At 41.4% G+C, this 18,970-nt stretch overlaps 1 protein-coding gene across 1 annotated transcript in view; it reads left to right on the top strand.

Annotated features, from left to right (window-relative positions):
• Positions 1 to 641: 641 nt before the first annotated feature.
• The window catches only part of LOC311136550 (protocadherin-15-like), a gene marked incomplete at both ends in the record, with an annotated part of 186,647 nt that continues 168,318 nt past the window's right edge, over positions 642 to 18,970 (top strand). Inside the window, 2 exon segments of the mRNA XM_084170724.1 lie at positions 642 to 726; positions 13,808 to 13,873. Of these exon segments, the coding sequence (XP_084026850.1) occupies positions 642 to 726; positions 13,808 to 13,873 (151 nt within the window).

Raw genomic sequence — 18,970 nt, 5'->3', positions numbered from 1 at the left:
TATGGACACAGTATGCTTACATTATTAGTTATCTTGTTATTATTTGTTGTTAGTTGTTATTAGTCCCATCCTTCAACTCCATTCAACACCACCCATCTATCTCTTAACACCATCCATATAGGATTTCTATTTGCCATATATTTTTCAACTGTACTGTGATGTTTTAAAACATTTCTGAGCCTTTCTATTCTCATTGTTTCTACAGATTGTGAATTGAAAATATACATTTTTGCTAAAAGTATTATTATATTATTGATCGATTGACTATGACTTTTCAGATCACCCAATAATGCTATCTGCAAGGTTAGCGCCAGGTCAATATTGCAATCCTTTAGCCATTCCTGGATCTGTGTCCAAAAACAAGCTACAAATGGACAGTACCAAAACAAATAATCTTCACAGCAAAATCTGCAGAGCTGGGAAGATTGTATCCCCCATATAAATATCTATCTTTCTTTCTTTCTTTCTTTCTTTCTTTCTTTCTTTCTTTCTTTCTTTCTTTCTTTCTTTCTTTCTTTCTTTCTTTCTTTCTTTCTTTCTTTCTTTCTTTCTTTCTTTCTTTCTTTCTTTCTTTCTTTCTTTCTTTCTTTCTTTCTTTCTTTCCCTCCCTCCAGGTAGGCACACAGTAACGTTTGACGAAAATGCAGAAGAGGTCATGGCACTTCAAATGGTTAGGGATAGGACTTCTGCTGTTAGCTACTTGTTGCCCGTCACAAGACACAGACGGTAAGTCCTCTATACCTCCTACTCAGTACCCATATCATATGCACATACACTACCAGTCAAAAGTTTGGACACACCTACTCATTCCAGGGTTTTTCTTTTAATTGTACTATTTTCTACATTGTAGAATAATAGTGAAGACATCAAAACTATGAAATAACACATATGGAATCATGTAGTAACCAAAAAAGTGTTAAACAAATCAAAATATATTTCAAATAGCCACCCTTTGCCTTGATGACAGCTTTGCACACTCTTGGCATTCTCTCAACCAGCTTCAACAAACTTTTGACTGGTACTGTATGTACTGTACAACTACATATATACAACTACATATATACACAACTACATATATACAACTACATACAGTATATATAACTACATATATACAACTACCTTTGCCAGTGTGTCTTTGTTTCAGAATACCCAGTTACTGAAATACTTTCAATGTGTTTATTTCCATGAACATTGAGTATTTCTATGTCAGTTGTACCACTGTATTTGATGTCATGGTCTCAGATTCAAGCTAACTGACATGTTCAGCCTGCCTCAACCCAGTGCTATGCTTTGATTCTATACTCCTGCTCAGTTATAGCCTCTTGCTCACTTATTCATATTCTACCTGACATATTCCTCAGGATTTATGTTGTGATATTTGACTCATTTGACCTGTGACTTAATGGAGTTGAATATTCTGAAATGTACTGTTGATTTATCTAAGCTCCTCCGTGCATCTGCCTGGAAAAAAAGAAGACATTTTAAAAGGGAAACAAAGTGGAAATGTCTATGATCCAACTATTTCAGACTGATTTATCGGGTTGGGCCACTATAATGAACTGTTCTCACCTTGGCCTGATGTTAATTTCACCTCTGGTTAAGAAATCAGATTTTCACACCTTTTGTCTGTGTCCCACTTTCTGATGTACAATTAGACTTAATTAGGGGTCAAGGCTTTGAGGCTGGTATTGTTCTTATATTGACCTAACTAGGATGATCATCAAGGTGCTGGAGAATAGTTTATGGTCTGTCTATTCATGTAAAACAACAGACCACCTGAACAAGCTAGAGCAATTTCCTATTTCAGTCAAAGATATCCATTTGTCACTGAAGTAGATGGATGTTAGAGAGATGAGAATAATGTGTAGTAGCAAAGCAACCCCAATGCAGAAAGAAATGAATGCATCCCACAGAGACGGTCTTAATTTGAGCTTGTGTGCTCTTCTCTCTCTCTCTCAATTCAATTCAGTTCAATTCAATACTCTCTTATCTCGCTCTCCTGTCCGTCTCTCTTCATAGGCGTGATAGATACCGATCAGTGTCACCACGCAAACAGTCTTAATTTGAGCATGTTCTCTCTCTCTCTCTCTCTCTCTCTGTCTTTTCTCTCTCTCTCTCTCTCCCTCTCTCTCTCTCTCTCTCTCTCTCTCTCTCTCTCTCTCTCTCTCTTTCTCTCTCTCTCTCTCTCTGTCTCTCTCTCTGTCTCTCTCTCACTCTCTCACTCTCTCTCTGTCTCTCTGTCTCTCTGTCTCTCTCTTTCGATTTTGTAAGTGATTCCAAAAAATGTGGAGCATTAACACTAAAAGCTGATTTACCTAGTTCGGTGGAGACCCGAGGAACCTCAGGAGTTAACCAACCCTGTGAATGAGTTTGGTAACTCATGTTTTTATGCCTCAACAATAAAGTTGGGTAAGTCGGAAGCTTGTGTAGTAGAGCTTTGTGAACAAAAAGGGAATAATGAAGTGATCTATGGGACTTTAATGAGGACCAGCCAACCTTTTAATACAGAATGCAGTGATGCGTATTAAAACTGTCACCTGTGATAAAATGAATGGCGCTATGGCAGACGGCATCCAAATGTTTAAGAGTAGTGGCTGCTGCATTCTGATAAATGGTGTCACCGTAGACAAGAACTGGCAGGAAAGTTGAATGTACAATCTGCTTCCTGCTGTTCCGGGAGAGACATGATCTATTTCTATAAAAGAAGCCTACTTTAAATCTCAGTTTCTTAACTAGCTCATCCGTATGTTTTTTAAACGTCCAATTATTATCAATCCAAAAGCCCAGATATTTATAGGCGGGAACCTGCTCGATGAAAGAACCATCCCATGCATAAATGTGTAAGCCATCTGAAATATTTATACGAGAATTATAAAACGGCATACACTTAGTTTTTCCCGCATTGAATACCAATTTTAAATCAACAAGGCAACAAAATCAGATTGCAGCTCCAACATAGCCTGGTCAGACGTAGGGGTAATAGCGCACACAACAGTGTGATCTGCATACAGATGAATGTTACAGGTTTTTGCAGATAGACCAATATGATTTATATAAATAGTACAGGACAGGTCCCAAAATCATCCCCTGAGGGACACCTTTAGTAATATTGAGGTAACTTGACTTGACACCATCAGAAAGCACACATTGTGTCCTGTCTGATAGATAGTTCCCAAACCACTCGCAAGACATCTGGTTGAGGCCCATTCAGACAACCTATGAATGGATAGGGATGGGCGACACTATCACAAGCCTTGGATAGATCTATAAATATGGCAGCACAGTGATTCCTATTATCTAAGCAATTTAATATATCATTTAAGACAAACGTAGTTACTGAAACGGTGCTATGTCCAGGTCTATATCCAGACTGTGCTGGGGATCCAGGGTGATCCAGGGCTGTGTATTAATAGGACTGCATCCTGGGGATCGAGAGCTGTGCATTAATAGGACTGCATCCTGGGGATCGAGAGCTGTGCATTAATAGGACTGCATCCTGGGGATCGAGAGCTGTGCATTAATAGGACTGCATCCTGGGGATCGAGAGCTGTGCATTAATAGGACTGCATCCTGGGGATCGAGAGCTGTGCATTAATAGGACTGCATCCTGGGGATCGAGAGCTGTGCATTAATAGGGCTGCATCCTGGGGATCGAGAGCTGTGCATTAATAGGACTGCATCCTGGGGATCGAGAGCTGTGCATTAATAGGACTGCATCCTGGGGATCGAGAGCTGTGCATTAATAGGACTGCATCCTGGGGATCGAGAGCTGTGTATTAATAGGACTGCATCCTGGGGATCGAGAGCTGTGCATTAATAGGACTGCATCCTGGGGATCGAGAGCTGTGCATTAATAGGACTGCATCCTGGGGATCGAGAGCTGTGCATTAATAGGACTGCATCCTGGGGATCGAGAGCTGTGCATTAATAGGACTGCATCCTGGGGATCGAGAGCTGTGCATTAATAGGACTGCATCCTGGGGATCGAGAGCTGTGCATTAATAGGACTGCATCCTGGGGATCGAGAGCTGTGCATTAATAGGACTGCATCCTGGGGATCGAGAGCTGTGCATTAATAGGGCTGCATCCTGGGGATCGAGAGCTGTGCATTAATAGGACTGCATTCTGGGGATCGAGAGCTGTGCATTAATAGGACTGCATCCTGGGGATCGAGAGCTGTGCATTAATAGGACTGCAGGTTGGTTCCCCCTGAGCACTGAGCAGCACCAATCCGGTGCCCAGGCAGGCAAAGTATCCCACTCACACCTACACACTTATACAGAGAGTTCTCTCTCTGCTATGCACCACATGCCCCTCTGGGCTATACATATAAATATAAGTGTACATAATTCATCATAATATAGGCCTACTTTATCTAGTTAGATATTTAAGACATTCACTGCGAAAACAAACTAACTTCACAGCAAACTATATCAAGGATATATATATATATACACTGCTCAAAAAAATAAAGGGAACACTTAAACAAAACAATGTAACTCCAAGTCAATCACACTTCTGTGAAATCAAACTGTCCACTTAGGAAGCAACACTGATTGACAATACATTTCACATGCTGTTGTGCAAATGGAATGGACAACAGGTGGAAATTATAGGCAATTAGCAAGACACCCCCAATAAAGGACTGGTTTGCAGGTGGTGACCACAGACCACTTCTCAGTTCCTATGCTTCCTGGCTGATGTTTTGGTCACTTTTGAATGCTGGCGGTGCTTTCACTCTAGTGGTAGCATGAGACGGAGTCTACAACCCACACAAGTGGCTCAGGTAGTGCAGCTCATCCAGGATGGCACATCAATGCGAGCTGTGGCAAGAAGGTTTGCTGTGTCTGTCAGCGTAGTGTCCAGAGCATGGAGGCGCTACCAGGAGACAGGCCAGTACATCAGGAGATGTGGAGGAGGCCGTAGGAGGGCAACAACCCAGCAGCAGGACTGCTACCTCCGCCTTTGTGCAAGGAGGAGCAGGAGGAGCACTGCCAGAGCCCTGCAAAATGACCTCCAGCAGGCCACAAATGTGCATGTGTCTGCTCAAACGGTCAGAAACAGACTCCATGAGGGTGGTATGAGGGCCCGACGTCCACAGGTGGGGGTTGTGCTTACAGCCCAACACCGTGCAGGACGTTTGGCATTTGCCAGAGAACACCAAGATTGGCAAATTCGCCACTGGCGCCCTGTGCTCTTCACAGATGAAAGCAGGTTCACACTGAGCACATGTGACAGACGTGACAGAGTCTGGAGACGCCGTGGAGAACGTTCTGCTGCCAGCAACATCCTCCAGCATGACCGGTTTGGCGGTGGGTCAGTCATGGTGTGGGGTGGCATTTCTTTGGGGGGCCGCACAGCCCTCCATGTGCTCGCCAGAGGTAGCCTGACTGCCATTAGGTACCGAGATGAGATCCTCAGACCCCTTGTGAGACCATATGCTGGTGCGGTTGGCCCTGGGTTCCTCCTAATGCAAGACAATGCTAGACCTCATGTGGCTGGAGTGTGTCAGCAGTTCCTGCAAGAGGAAGGCATTGATGCTATGGACTGGCCCGCCGTTCCCAGACCTGAATCCAATTGAGCACATCTGGGACATCATGTCTCGCTCCATCCACCAACGCCACGTTGCACCACAGACTGTCCAGGAGTTGGCGGATGCTTTAGTCCAGGTCTGGGAGGAGATCCCTCAGGAGACCATCCGCCACCTCATCAGGAGCATGCCCAGGCGTTGTAGGGAGGTCATACAGGCACGTGGAGGCCACACACACTACTGAGCCTCATTTTGACTTGTTTTAAGGACATTACATCAAAGTTGGATCAGCCTGTAGTGTGGTATTCCACTTTAATTTTGAGGGTGACTCCAAATCCAGACCTCCATGGGTTGATAAATTTGATTTCCATTGATAATTTTTGTGTGATTTTGTTGTCAGCACATTCAACTATGTAAAGAAAAAAGTATTTAATAAGATTATTTCATTCATTCAGATCTAGGATGTGTTATTTTAGTGTTCCCTTTATTTTTTTGAGCAGTGTATATTTTATGTATTAGCACTATCCTCATCGATCTTTTAGTTGTCTCCCCTCAGTTATTTTTGAGGTTCTTGAGTTTAAACAAAACCCATTTCAATTTCTGTATTTTGGTTTGTTTTGAGTTCCAACCAGATTACTCCAAACAGATGGTGGAGATGAGAGTATTGACAGAACTTACAGCACTGATGGTGGAGATGAGAGTATTGACAGAACTTACAGCACTTATTTCATCAGGGGGGCAGGCATTGCCAGCATCAGTTTGGCTCAGACCTGCCTTTCTCTCACCCATCCAGACACCACACTGACTGTAATCCAGCTAACCTCTAACTGCTAACCCTTCAGTGTCCTTCCTCTGGGTCTGTGACAGAGAGAGAGAGAGAGAGAGAGAGAGAGAGAGAGAGAGAGAGAGAGAGAGAGAGAGAGAGAGAGAGAGAGAGAGAGAGAGAGAGAGAGAGAGAGAGAGAGAGAGAGAGAGAGAGAGAGAGAGAGAGAGAGAGAGAGAGAGAGAGAGAGAGAGAGAGAGAGAGAGAGAGAGAGAGAGAGAGAGAGAGAGAGAGAGAGAGAGAGAGAGAGAGAGAGAGAGAGAGAGAGAGAGAGAGAGAGAGAGAGAGAGAGAGAGAGAGAGAGGACAGAGACAGAGACAGAGACTGAATCTGTTCCTCTACCCCCCAGTCTCCTTATTCAACTGTGTGGTCCTTAACCCTGACTCACACCCACTCAGCCCTATTTCCAGTATACTGATCCAAGACGTATAATAAAACAGTAGGATAAAATGCTCTGAAGGGAAGCCCACACAGTCTCATATCTGATGACATAGTAGTCGTGATGTTTGGCCTGAGTGGCTAATTGACTGTGCAGCCGCTTGTGACTGAGACTCATCACATTTCTCCCAGTATACACACAGCACAGATATGTTAACCGCACTGTGGAATCTATTCAGTCAATGGTAAAGCCTCAATAGCTTTTAACCGCTATTCTACCCTCCTTTTCTATCCCCCACTTATGCAGGTAGCCAAGGCACAAGTTTAGAATAAACTAGAATAGGATCGGAGTCCAAAAGTTTAAATCGGAAGGTATTCAAAGCGGTATTCAAAGCAATTCCCTATAGGCTCATCCATCCGCCTCAGGAGGAGACGGGATTTTTGACCTTGTAAGAGATTGATGTCTCTGGTGAAAACCACCTCAGTCCATCCCGGGCATACAAGAATCAGGTTGATATCAGTGCAGCTGCAGCATAGCTCTGTCCAATATAGGCTCAAACTACATTCTCAAGACTCCCATAGTGACAATCATATTATGGTATACACAAGCCATCGCTGGGGTAATAGGTCAATTGAATATTTTGAGATAGATTTTGGGTGTTCATTTTGGGTGTAATAGTATGCTGACATCATTCATGTTCCTCATATTATCTCCGATATTTGAATGATTGTTGGGTTAAGATAGAACGTTGAGTGTGATCTTAGGTTGGGTGTTGTAATGATGATGTCATGAATCATGTTGAGGTCTAAGAAGTGTTTTGGAGTCTGACTCCTGACGTTTCTTCAATAGATTTTTTTAGCCTTTATCTGCCTCATTAGAGATGACCAGCTAATGGGATGGGTGGTGTGTGTGTGTGTGTGTGTGTGTGTGTGTGTGTGTGTGTGTGTGTGTGTGTGTGTGTGTGTGTGTGTGTGTGTGCGTGTGCGCACGTGTGTGTAGGTGTGCGCGCGCGTGCGTGCGTGCGCACACAAAACAGATAATGAATGCCCATTGCCTGAAAAAGCTCAGGCACTGGCACCTGTTGTGCTCAATGTGTCTTTGACTTCAAAAGGTGGTTTGAGACAATCAGAATATCATCCTGTTTTTATCACTATCCAGAGTATTAATTAAAAGTATAACTAAAACATTAGTGAAGTATGACATGATCCATGATACATGGAAGATGGACTATAGTGGATTCTAATAGGTGTGATCTGTTCTTAGAAAATCATGTTTGTTACGGTACTATGCTATCATACTACAAAGCAGTTATTCTTAGCGTAGTTCCCTCTGTGAAAAAAATCAAGTTATTCAATTATATTACTGATTCAACAGGTGTTTTTGACTTCTAATACGGACATCACAACTTATGTTTTATAATTATTTATCGATTTCACATTCACTTTGTTCGTATCCAATTCACCTCACATACTAAAATCACAACGCATTACCAACCCACTCCCCTTTACAGTGTATTTCTCTTGAATGGGCGAAGGAGAAATATTGTGATTAGAATGGCCTCTCGTCCTGAGAGTGAAGCTAGCCTCGCTGGCCTGGACTGTAATCAGTTAGCAGCCTTATTGCTCGCAATTGATTTCTCCGATGATGACTCTGGATGGCTTCGGTCCAATCTCCTAGCATCATCTCTCACACATGTTATCACAGTTAGAGGAGTGGGTACATGCAGGGATTGCCTCTTGACATCAAACGTCCATGGTCAAGACGTATAACCCACTGATTGACTTAGGTACACTTATCAGTTTATTGGAGATTGCTTTTTGACTGGAGCAGGTTTTAGGGGATGATTCCTTTGCCTTTTACAGTTTTGGCATCCAGACAAACTAATGGATTTGGTGTTGGATGATTAGATAGTCAGATAATGTGCTAACTGAATGTCTGCTTAATGAGGCATTTGCTGCCCACTTTAGTATTTTAGTTGTTTAAAAAATGATGTCTGTTACTTACTACTTGTATACAATAATTATGAAGATGTAACAACATGATCCCACAAACATGACGTTGGCTAGTGTACAAGGGGTGGATCATGATGTTCCTAGCACTATACATACTAAATATACATGCTTTTGAGGAAACTGATATATTGGCAGTGGTGGAAAAAGTACCCAATTGTCATACTTGAGTAAAAGTAAAGATAGCTTAACAGAATATGACTCAAGTAAAAGTGAAAGTCACCAAGTAAAATACTACTTGAGTAAAAGTCTAAAAGTATTTGGTTTTAAATATACTTAAGTATCGAAAGTAAATGTTATTGCTAAAATATACTTAAGTATCAAAAGTAAAAGTAAAAATAATTTCTTATATTAAGCAAACCAGACGGCAGTAGATCAGAGGCAGTAGGGATGACCAGGGATGTTCTCTTGATACCTGCGTGAATTTGACAATTTTTCTGTCCTGCCAAGCGTTCAAAGAGTACTTTTGGGTGTTAGGAAAAATGTATGGAGTAAAAAGTACATTATTTTCTTTAGGAATGTACTGAAGTAAAAGTAAAAGTAGTCAAAAATATAAATAGTAAAGTAAAGTACAGATACCCCAAAAAACGACTTAAGTAGTACTTTAAAGTATTTTTTACTTAAGTACTTTGCACCACTGGATATTGGTTATATTTTATTTCAAACAGTAGGCAAAATTGGATGCTGTGTCTATAGGCTCTTGTTTCTTATTGAACAGTCCCAAACGATTCATCAAAACATTATTTGTGCTTTTTTGGAATCTGGAAGGTACTGTAGATCACAGACAGGAGTCCCTCTGATGTCAAAGAACTCATTCAGTGGTTCTGGGTACTAATATTCCATGAATATTTCAACGTAACACTATCTGTTTGAACACCCGTTAAAGACGGTTGTGGAATTGCAGTGGCTGGGCAAATACTGTAGCTAGTGTTGATAGGAGGGCTACAGTCACTGGGGGGTTGTTGGGTTACAGCCTTTCTGATGTCATGTGACTCATAACCCTAGTCAGCTATTGGGTAATTAGTCACTTATGAAGGCCAGCCGTACAGAGGGCCCCACGCTTGTCCGTACATCCATTCTCCAGACACAACAAACCAATGTAATCAAGGCTCAATGTTCCAGAGCGAAGTCAAGACCCAGACACATTTAGAGCTGTTTTATATGGGAGGTGGAGCGTTTTGCTGTCTTGTCAGGTAGCAGTGGTTTCCAACCATTTACATACTGACTATACTGTGCACTCACCGCCCGTCTGCAAAAGGCGATTGTGTTAGGGAGAGAAATCTTTTTTTTTTTTTTTATATATGATCCAGCAAGTGCACCATCCCTTGAAAAGCCATTTTCTCCATGACCACTTATCTTTCTTTCAGGGGGAATTCAGCGGCGTGTCGACGCGGTGTTATTCATACCGAGCTGTCTGTCTTCTCATAACTAACCATTCATATTTTGTAAAGGTGTGCCTGAAGCATGGAGGTTGGGAGCGATGGGAAACGGACACCCCTCCCCCCGTAACAAATGCAGTCCCTTGAAGCAGTAGATCTCTCCCAGCCGGCCACCCAGGAACGGTGTTCATCAAATCACTCACTCATGCACTTTATTCAGACGCCTCGTCACCACCACAGCCTCGTCCAACTGCTCTGCACTAGACTGTTAATCTACCATAGTGGGTTGTAGAGAATGATCGGCGCAGACTGATCTGCGAAGGGTGGAAATGAAAGGAAGTGAAATATGACCATTTTGAGGTATTAACTCTAAAACTAGCAGAGCTCCCTGTCGTAGGGAGCGGATGTTGGAGCAGTCTTAAGGGCAGTAAGTAGCAGGAGGAAGCAGGATCAGGTGCTAAATACTGTCCAGTTTATTAACAGTGAAAGGTGGTTCCAGGTGATTGACGAAATCCAATATTTACATAATCTACCAAGGAGTTTACGAAATGAACAGATTCTCAAAATATAGGTTTGAATCTAAATGGAAAACTTAAGCCTCAATCAGGCCTACCCTGCCAAACCAACTATAGCAGGATGGTGTATAACAGGCCATGGACAGCCTCCCCACACAGCTCACATATCAGAGCTGGAACATCACTCCAGCTCACAGGTTGAACAGGTAACTTTATACCTATGGCCCCTCCCTATAGACCATACCATTAACCATGGAGCTCTTTACCTAAATATGGCATATTAAATCATGTAACAGACATCTTCATTATACCCACATTTACATATTCCGTCTAAATAAACATCTTAAACATTCCTGGCTTATCCTCAAAGCGGGAATACTTTCCATTAATGAATACACATTTCATAACAATAGATCTGCAGGCCAACAGTCAGCAAAACGTAATACTTATGGAGCCGCGCACCCATTACGAACGGACATGACAGACAAGACACGAAGCTCCGAGATCCGCAAACTTCAAACACAGGACACATTACAATATGGAAATAAACAAACTTCTTTATCTTCAGTGTAGCAAGTGTCCATGTGCACCTGAACATCGCATCCACTTGGAAGATTGCAAAAATGTAAATTACAGCATTTCAATATGAAACTGAAATGCGTCACAATGCAATTTGACCAAACATTTCCTCGACACATAATTAGCCTTGCGCACAGTAAATACTCATGATACTGGCACAAGAGGAAAAGAGCAACAGAATATACATTTAGGAGTTATGAATTACCAGATATATGGGGAAACATATCAACAATTTATAAGGGGAATTAAATAATGCATGTTCGTGACGAGAGCTACCGAGTCAGCTTCGTCACACTCCTACTCTGGAACTTTGATAGCCCATAGAGTATATTATTGTTCAACAATATATTGAAAGATTTGCCAAATAATTTGTTTAATATTTTCAATATTCATGTTGAAAATTGTAATTGAAGTCAAAATACGACTCATTTTACAGAGCAAGCGGTAAAGCTTCATATGACACCACTTTCTACAGATGAAACATTATGGAGTCTTAAAGGAGGCTTGGGTAAGGCCAAAATGCCAGTTGTGCAACTGACTAGGTATCCCTTTTCCCTTCCCAAAATGCCACAAATATTCCAACTTCAATTCATTATTTCTCAATTATGCTTTAAGATAAAAATGTCAAATATATGTCAACAATCCTTCCTCCAAAGGACCCTTCGATGGATTTTATTTCGTGAAAATCACCAATATCATAGTCCTGTTTTGTTCTAGTTTCATGATGAATCACCCTATAATGTGAACTTTCGCACCTCTGTTTCAAAGTTTCTGAACTTTTCTTTTGATACGTTCTCTTCCCTTACTTTTTCCTATTTTCTTGAACTCTTTCAAGTGTCTTCAAGATATCTGACTTCCTGCTTGTCTTTTTCTTTTCTTCTGTCATTCTGTTCTGCTCTCTGGCTGATGATACTATCTTTGACTCCAGACTGGCAGTATGATGGTAAGGCCAGGGATCTTTTCCTCTCTCTCTCTCTCCGTGTTTCTCTGTGAACTGACTGTAGCACTCTAACCTCTGGTTACAGCCTAATACTGCTCATAAAGAAGCCTCATACTGCTCATCTTTCATTACCACTCAACACTCACCACTTACCACTCAACACTTTGCCCCCATTCGCCTTCTATCCCCTTCGTGGCAGTACATCTATACATCTTAGATCTATACATCTTAGATCTATACATCCTAGATCTATACATCCTAGAGCTATACGTCTTAGATCTATACATCCTAGATCTATACATCCTAGATCTATACATCTTAAATCTATACATCCTAGATCTATACATCCTACATCTATACATGCTAGATCTATACATCTTAGATCTATACATCCTAGATCTATACATCCTAGATCTATACATCTTAGATCTAGACATCTTAGATCTATACATACTAGATCTATACATCTTAGATATATACATCCTAGATCTATACATCCTACATCTATTCATCCTAGATCTATACATCTTAGATCTATACATCTTAGATATATACATCCTAGATCTATACATCCTAGATCTATACATCTTAGATCTATACATCTTAGATCTATACATCCTAGATTTAAACATCTTAGATCTATACATTCTAGATCTATACATCTTAGATCTATACATCTTAGATCTATACATCTTAGATCTATACATCCTAGATCTATACATCTTAGATATATACATCTTAGATCTATACATCATAGATCTATACATCTTATATCTATACATCCTAGATCAATACATCCTAGATCTATACATCATAGATCTATACATCTTAGATCTATACATCTTAGATCTATACATCCTAGATGTATACATCTTAGATCTATACATCCTAGATCTATACATCTTAGATCTATACATCTTAGATCTATACATCCTAGATCTATACATCCTAGATCTATACATCTTAGATCTATACATCCTAGATCTATACATCCTAGATCTATACATCCTAGATATATACATCATAGATCTATACATCCTACATCTATACTTCTTAGTTCTATACATCCTACATCTATACATCCTAGATCTATACATCCTACATATATACATTTTAGATCTATACATCCTAGATCATACATCCTAGATCCATACATCTTAGATATATACATCCTAGATCTATACATCCTAGATATATACATCTTAGATCTATACATCCTAGATCTATACATCCTATATCTATACATCTTAGATCTATACATCTTAGATCTATACATCCTACATCTATACATCCTAGATCTATACATCCTACATCTATACATCTTAGATCTATACATCCTACATCTATACATCCTAGATCTATACATCCTACATATATACATTTTAGATCTAAACATCCTAGATCATACATCCTAGATCTATACATTTTAGATCTATATATCCTAGATCTATACATCGTAGATCCATACATCTTAGATATATACATCCTAGATCTACACATCCTAGATCTATACATGCTAGATCTATACATCCTAGTTCCATTCAGTGTGTTCCGTCCAGTGTGGTTTCTAGTCATAGTATAGCTGTGAATATTGGTGTGTAACAGGAGATTACAGGTTCATGTTTTTTCTTCTCTTGTGTCTGTGCTTTACAGAATGCAAACTCTCCAGAACTGGTCCACCTGCCACCATCGTTGCCATAGATGAAGAGAGCCCCAACGGTATGTATTCTTTACATGGAGCGCTGTTGGAATAATGCACCATGCTGGGAAAATCATCAACTCTGGTTGAGTCGAATGGAGTGAAAAGCACTTATCAGGCTTCAAGCTTGCAGTTCCTCACACAGAGCATTGTATTTCCCAATGTAATAAAACAGAAAGACAAATGGATGGTTCACTAAATATTTGTTCAGGAGGAGGATTCCAACCACTTAAACTCCACATTGTCTCTGTCCTAATTGTTTTCCTCGGTTGAGGGCCGAGCCATTACCAGCTTATGGGTGAATTTAAATGGGCCCACCATGGAGGGAGGCAACCATACATAGCGTTTCTAACACTAATGAGTGGAGCTGCTGCTGCTGTTGGTTGTTGGGGCCGTATTTCTCTCCCTCCCTAGGCCTTCCCCGGCAGCTCCACGCGTGGCCGGCCGATCCCTGGCAGCCACATTACCGATAGTGTTCAGCGTGCTGCACAGCCAGGGGCCCTCGCTGCAGTAGATCTCTCTGTTCTCCCCCCTCTTCCCATCTTCCCCTTCTTCCTCCAGACTCCCCACTCTGAGTCACTATTCGGTGTGGCGGCCGGGCTTCGTCGCATTCAGAGCTATAATTCCGTTTGAACATGATAGTGATGCATTTGGCAGGTGTTAGAGGAGGTCAGTGGCTGGCTGTTGTTTTCCCTATTGACTGCTGCTCCTTGGCAACGGATGTCAGCAGGCAGCTCCCCTCACCTTCTCACCAGGGCTGCCTACAGCTCCCTGAAGTGGTGCCAGAACCAGGGTCAGAGTTGAGACGTTGAATGGAGGGCAGGCGTTTTTAATTACAGGTTGCATATGCTGTGCTGTTCTCCCTCTCTGCAGGTATTTGTTTGAAAGTCTAATTGGGTTGGAGTATTTTCTCAGAATTTAAGGTGACTGTAACTCTTCTGCAGTTCTTTGGCTTATTGTCTCTGTCACACCTCTCTAGAGTTCATTTAATAATATAATAATAAGCCATTTAGCAGACGCTTTTATCCAAAGCGACTTACAGTCATGCGTGCATAATTTTTTTTTTGTGTATGTGTGGTCCCGGGGATCGAACCCACTACCTTGGCGTTACAAGCGCCGTGCTCTACCAGCTCTACCAGCTGATCAAATCTAATATAGTGCTAATTTGTATTTGTAGAGCATGTATTTCTTACCGTTTTTATGTCTTTGTGTACAGTATGAAGGAAGTTATAGGTAGTTTCGCAAGCCAACGCTAACTAGCATTAGCGCAATGACTGGAAGTCTATGGGTATCTACTAGCATGCAAGCAGATACTACCTATAACTTCCTTCATACTGGACACAAATACATACAAATGGTATCTACTAGTTAATCTGACTCTGGGGAAGTAGATAAAGGGCCTCATTGCCAAAATCTCAAAGTATCCCTTTAATCGAGTATCAAGGAATTGCATAATTATTTTAGGGAGAGAGGTTGTGTGCAGGAGTTGGAATGTGTTTGCATTGAGAGGAAAGAAAAGGAGAGAAAAGCCTTTACTATTATTCTCTATTTGCCAAGCTCAGTGATGCCTTCAGGATTTTAAGGTAATCTGTTCCTCATGTAACAGTCATTTACCTGTGATTTTCACCCCATACAGTGTTAGAACGACTTTCATTCCTAATTTAATGGATAAAACATGCCTCAGCATCATATGAAATTACTTTTTTATGTAGTTGAAGCCATGCACTATACTTATCCGAAACAATTGCAGTCATGAATATATTTTATATCGGCACCACAAAAATGATGATATTTCTCATATAGTGACTGTGCACGGATCCTCAGTCAATTTATTTATTCAATATAATGGATTTCATGGTTCCCCATTTTAATTTGAAAGAGTTTGCTTCCTTCTGCAGGCATAAAAAAAACTTGCCTAAGTTTTGGAGAAACAGTTGAGAAATTACAGACCACAGACCAAGTACTGTGTAGCACAAGATTAACATAGCTATTAAATCATTCTCCTCAAACATGTTCCAAAGTTGAATTCAATTATCATTTTCCAGCTAGAAACAGAGAGGGAGTGTTGTCAAATCAGTGTTTTGTGAGATGATTATGGAGAATAGACCTCCCTGCAGACACCATAAACATATCACCCCAAAATGAAATCAGGTCAGCTGTAAATTGTGAACCCATTTCTTGAAAACTTTGACTTGTCTCAGCAAATTCATGAGTTTTTTCAGGTGTACCTCACTCCGTTCCAACGGCTAGAAATACTTTTTATTATAAAGGGACAATGTATGATTGCCAAGGCGCAGAAACCTAAAGTAAGTGTCATTTGAAGATAGAACCTTAACAGACTTTAAAAATTAATCTGCATTTCTCTGCACATTCAACTGGGCTAAAACAGTAGACACTGTGAGGTTCATTGCTAGATTACCTTCTCATTAAAACAGTAACATGGGGTTCATTTCTAGATTACCTTCTCATTAAAACAGTAACATTGGGTTCATTGCTAGATTACCTTCTCATTAAAACAGTAACATTGGGTTCATTGCTAGATTACCTTCTCATTAAAACAGTAACATTGGGTTCATTTCTAGATTACCTTCTCATTAAAACAGTAACATTGGGTTCATTGCTAGATTACCTTCTCATTAAAACAGTAACATTGGGTTCATTGCTAGATTACCTTATCATTTGAGTTTGGCTCTCCTATGTTATTTTACTGTCTAGGCACAGTGGCGAGTGTCAGGTGTGGATGATGGAATCTGAGGTGTGGGGCTAGTGTGGATGATGGAGGGGCAGTGGAGGGTCACACACTGGACTGGTCCTGAGATTAGCTGTCAGATTGCCGGGAGGTAGTGAGGTATCCTCTCTCACTCACTCACACACAGATGGGTACACATGGGCAGACATACCACACACACACACACACACACATCCTCAAACACACACACACACACACACAAACACACACACACACACACACACACACACACACACACACACACACACACACACACACACACACACACACACACACACACACACACACACACACACACACACACACACACACACACACACACACACACACACACACACACACACACACACACACACACACACACTGGGAGATCTGAGCCAGGAGAGAGGAGGTTAGCTGATCAGCAACACCCGGGCCAATTTCAAGGTCATATTGAGTGTCCCCAATATAACAGGAGACAAAGGTGACGAGGAGGAGGCGGGGCCGAATAATTTGTGACATCATGAGGAAGGACATTGATCAAATAGGACCGTACTGAGTGTGAAGGGAAGCTTCTGAGAGGGACGAAGTCAGAAGAGGCAGAGGATAGGTAGCATGGTAACGCATCTCTGTGCTTTTTTTAATATACAGGGTGGGTCACCGTTGAGACCAGGGTCTCATTTGCAAGGGAGCCCTGTGAACATGAACATACAATAAATAATATCAATACTATAAATACAACCACATTTATCAAAACAAACACAACTCTCACATATCGCCTCCCTTAAACTCGATCTAAACTTTCCAATGGAGACCAGCGAGTCTAATTTCAAGGTGGCCTGAAGGCTATTCCATGAGCTGGGGGTCATAAAAACGCAAAGAATTCTCCCCAGGTCAGTGGAGACCCGTGGGACCTGCAGAACCAGCCAGTCCAGACAGCGGGTCTGAAAATGTCTGGATCTTCAGTTAATACAGTGCCTTGCAAAAGTATTCATCCCCCTTGGCATTGTTCCTATTTTGTTGCATTACAACCTGTAATTGAAATTGATTTTTATTTGGATTTCATGTAATGGACATACACAAAATAGTCCAAATTAGTGAAGTGAAATGAAAAAAATGTATAACGGAAAAGTGGTGCGTGCATATGTATTCACCCCTTTTGCTATGAAGCCCCTAAATAAGATCTGGTGAAACCAATTACCTTCAGAAGTCACATAATTAGTTAAATAAAGTCCACCTGTGTGCAATCTAAGTGTCACATGATCTCAGTATATATACACCTGTTCTGAAAGGCCCCAGAGTCTGCAACACAACTAAGCAAGAGGCACCACCAAGCAAGCGGCACCATGAAGACCAGGCTCTCCAAACAGGTCAGGGACAAAGTTGTGGAGAAGTACAGATCAGGGTTGGGTTAAAAAGAAATATCCGAAACTTTGAACATCTCACGGAGCTCCAATAAATCCATTATTAAAAAATGGAAAGAATATGGCACCACAACAAACCTGACAAGAGAGGGCCGCCCACCAAAACTCATGGACCAAGCAAGGAGGGCATTAATCAGAGAGGCAACAAAGAGACCAAAGATAACCCTGAAGGAGCTGCAAAGCTCCACAGCGGAGATTGGAGTATCTGTCCATAGGACCACTTTAAGCCGTACACTCCACAAACCTGGGCTTTATGGAAGAGTGGCCAGAAAAAAAGCCATTGCTTAAAGATAAAAATAAGCAAACATGTTTGGTGTTCGCCAAAAGGCATGTGGGAGACTCCCCAAACATATGGAAGAAGGTACTCTGGTCAGATGAGACTAAAATTGAGCTTTTTGGCCATCAAGGAAAACACTATGTCTGGCGCAAACCCAACACCTCTCATCACCCCGAGAACACCATCCCCACAGTGAAGCATGGTGGTGGCAGCGTCATGCTGTGGGGATGTTTTTCATTGGCAGGGACTGGGAAACTGGTCAGAATTGAAGGAATGAAGGATGGCGCTAAATACAGGGAAATTCTTGAGGGAAACCTGTTTCAGTCTTCCAGAGATTTGAGACTGGGACGGAGGTTCACCTTCCAGAAGGACTATGACCCTAAGCATACTGCTAAAGCAACACTCAAGTGGTTTAAGGGGAAACATTTAAATGTCTTGGAATGGCCTAGTTAAAGGCCAGACCTCAATCCAATTGAGAATCTGTGGTATGACTTAAAGATTGCTGTACACCAGCGGAACCCATCCAACTTGAAGGAGCTGGAGCAGTTTTGCCTTGAAGAATGGGCAAAAGTCCCAGTGGCTAGATGTGCCAAGCTTATAGAGACATACCCCAAGAGACTTGCAGCTGTAATTGCTGCAAAAGGTGGCTCTACAAAGTATTGACTTTGGGGGGGGGAGGAATAGTTAT

Source organism: Coregonus lavaretus, assembly GCF_964263955.1.
Source record: "Coregonus lavaretus genome assembly, chromosome: 1".
Classification (NCBI taxonomy): Eukaryota; Metazoa; Chordata; class Actinopteri; order Salmoniformes; family Salmonidae; genus Coregonus; species Coregonus lavaretus.
Note: the sequence above shows the minus strand (reverse complement) of the source record. Positions and strands in the feature narration are given on the sequence as shown.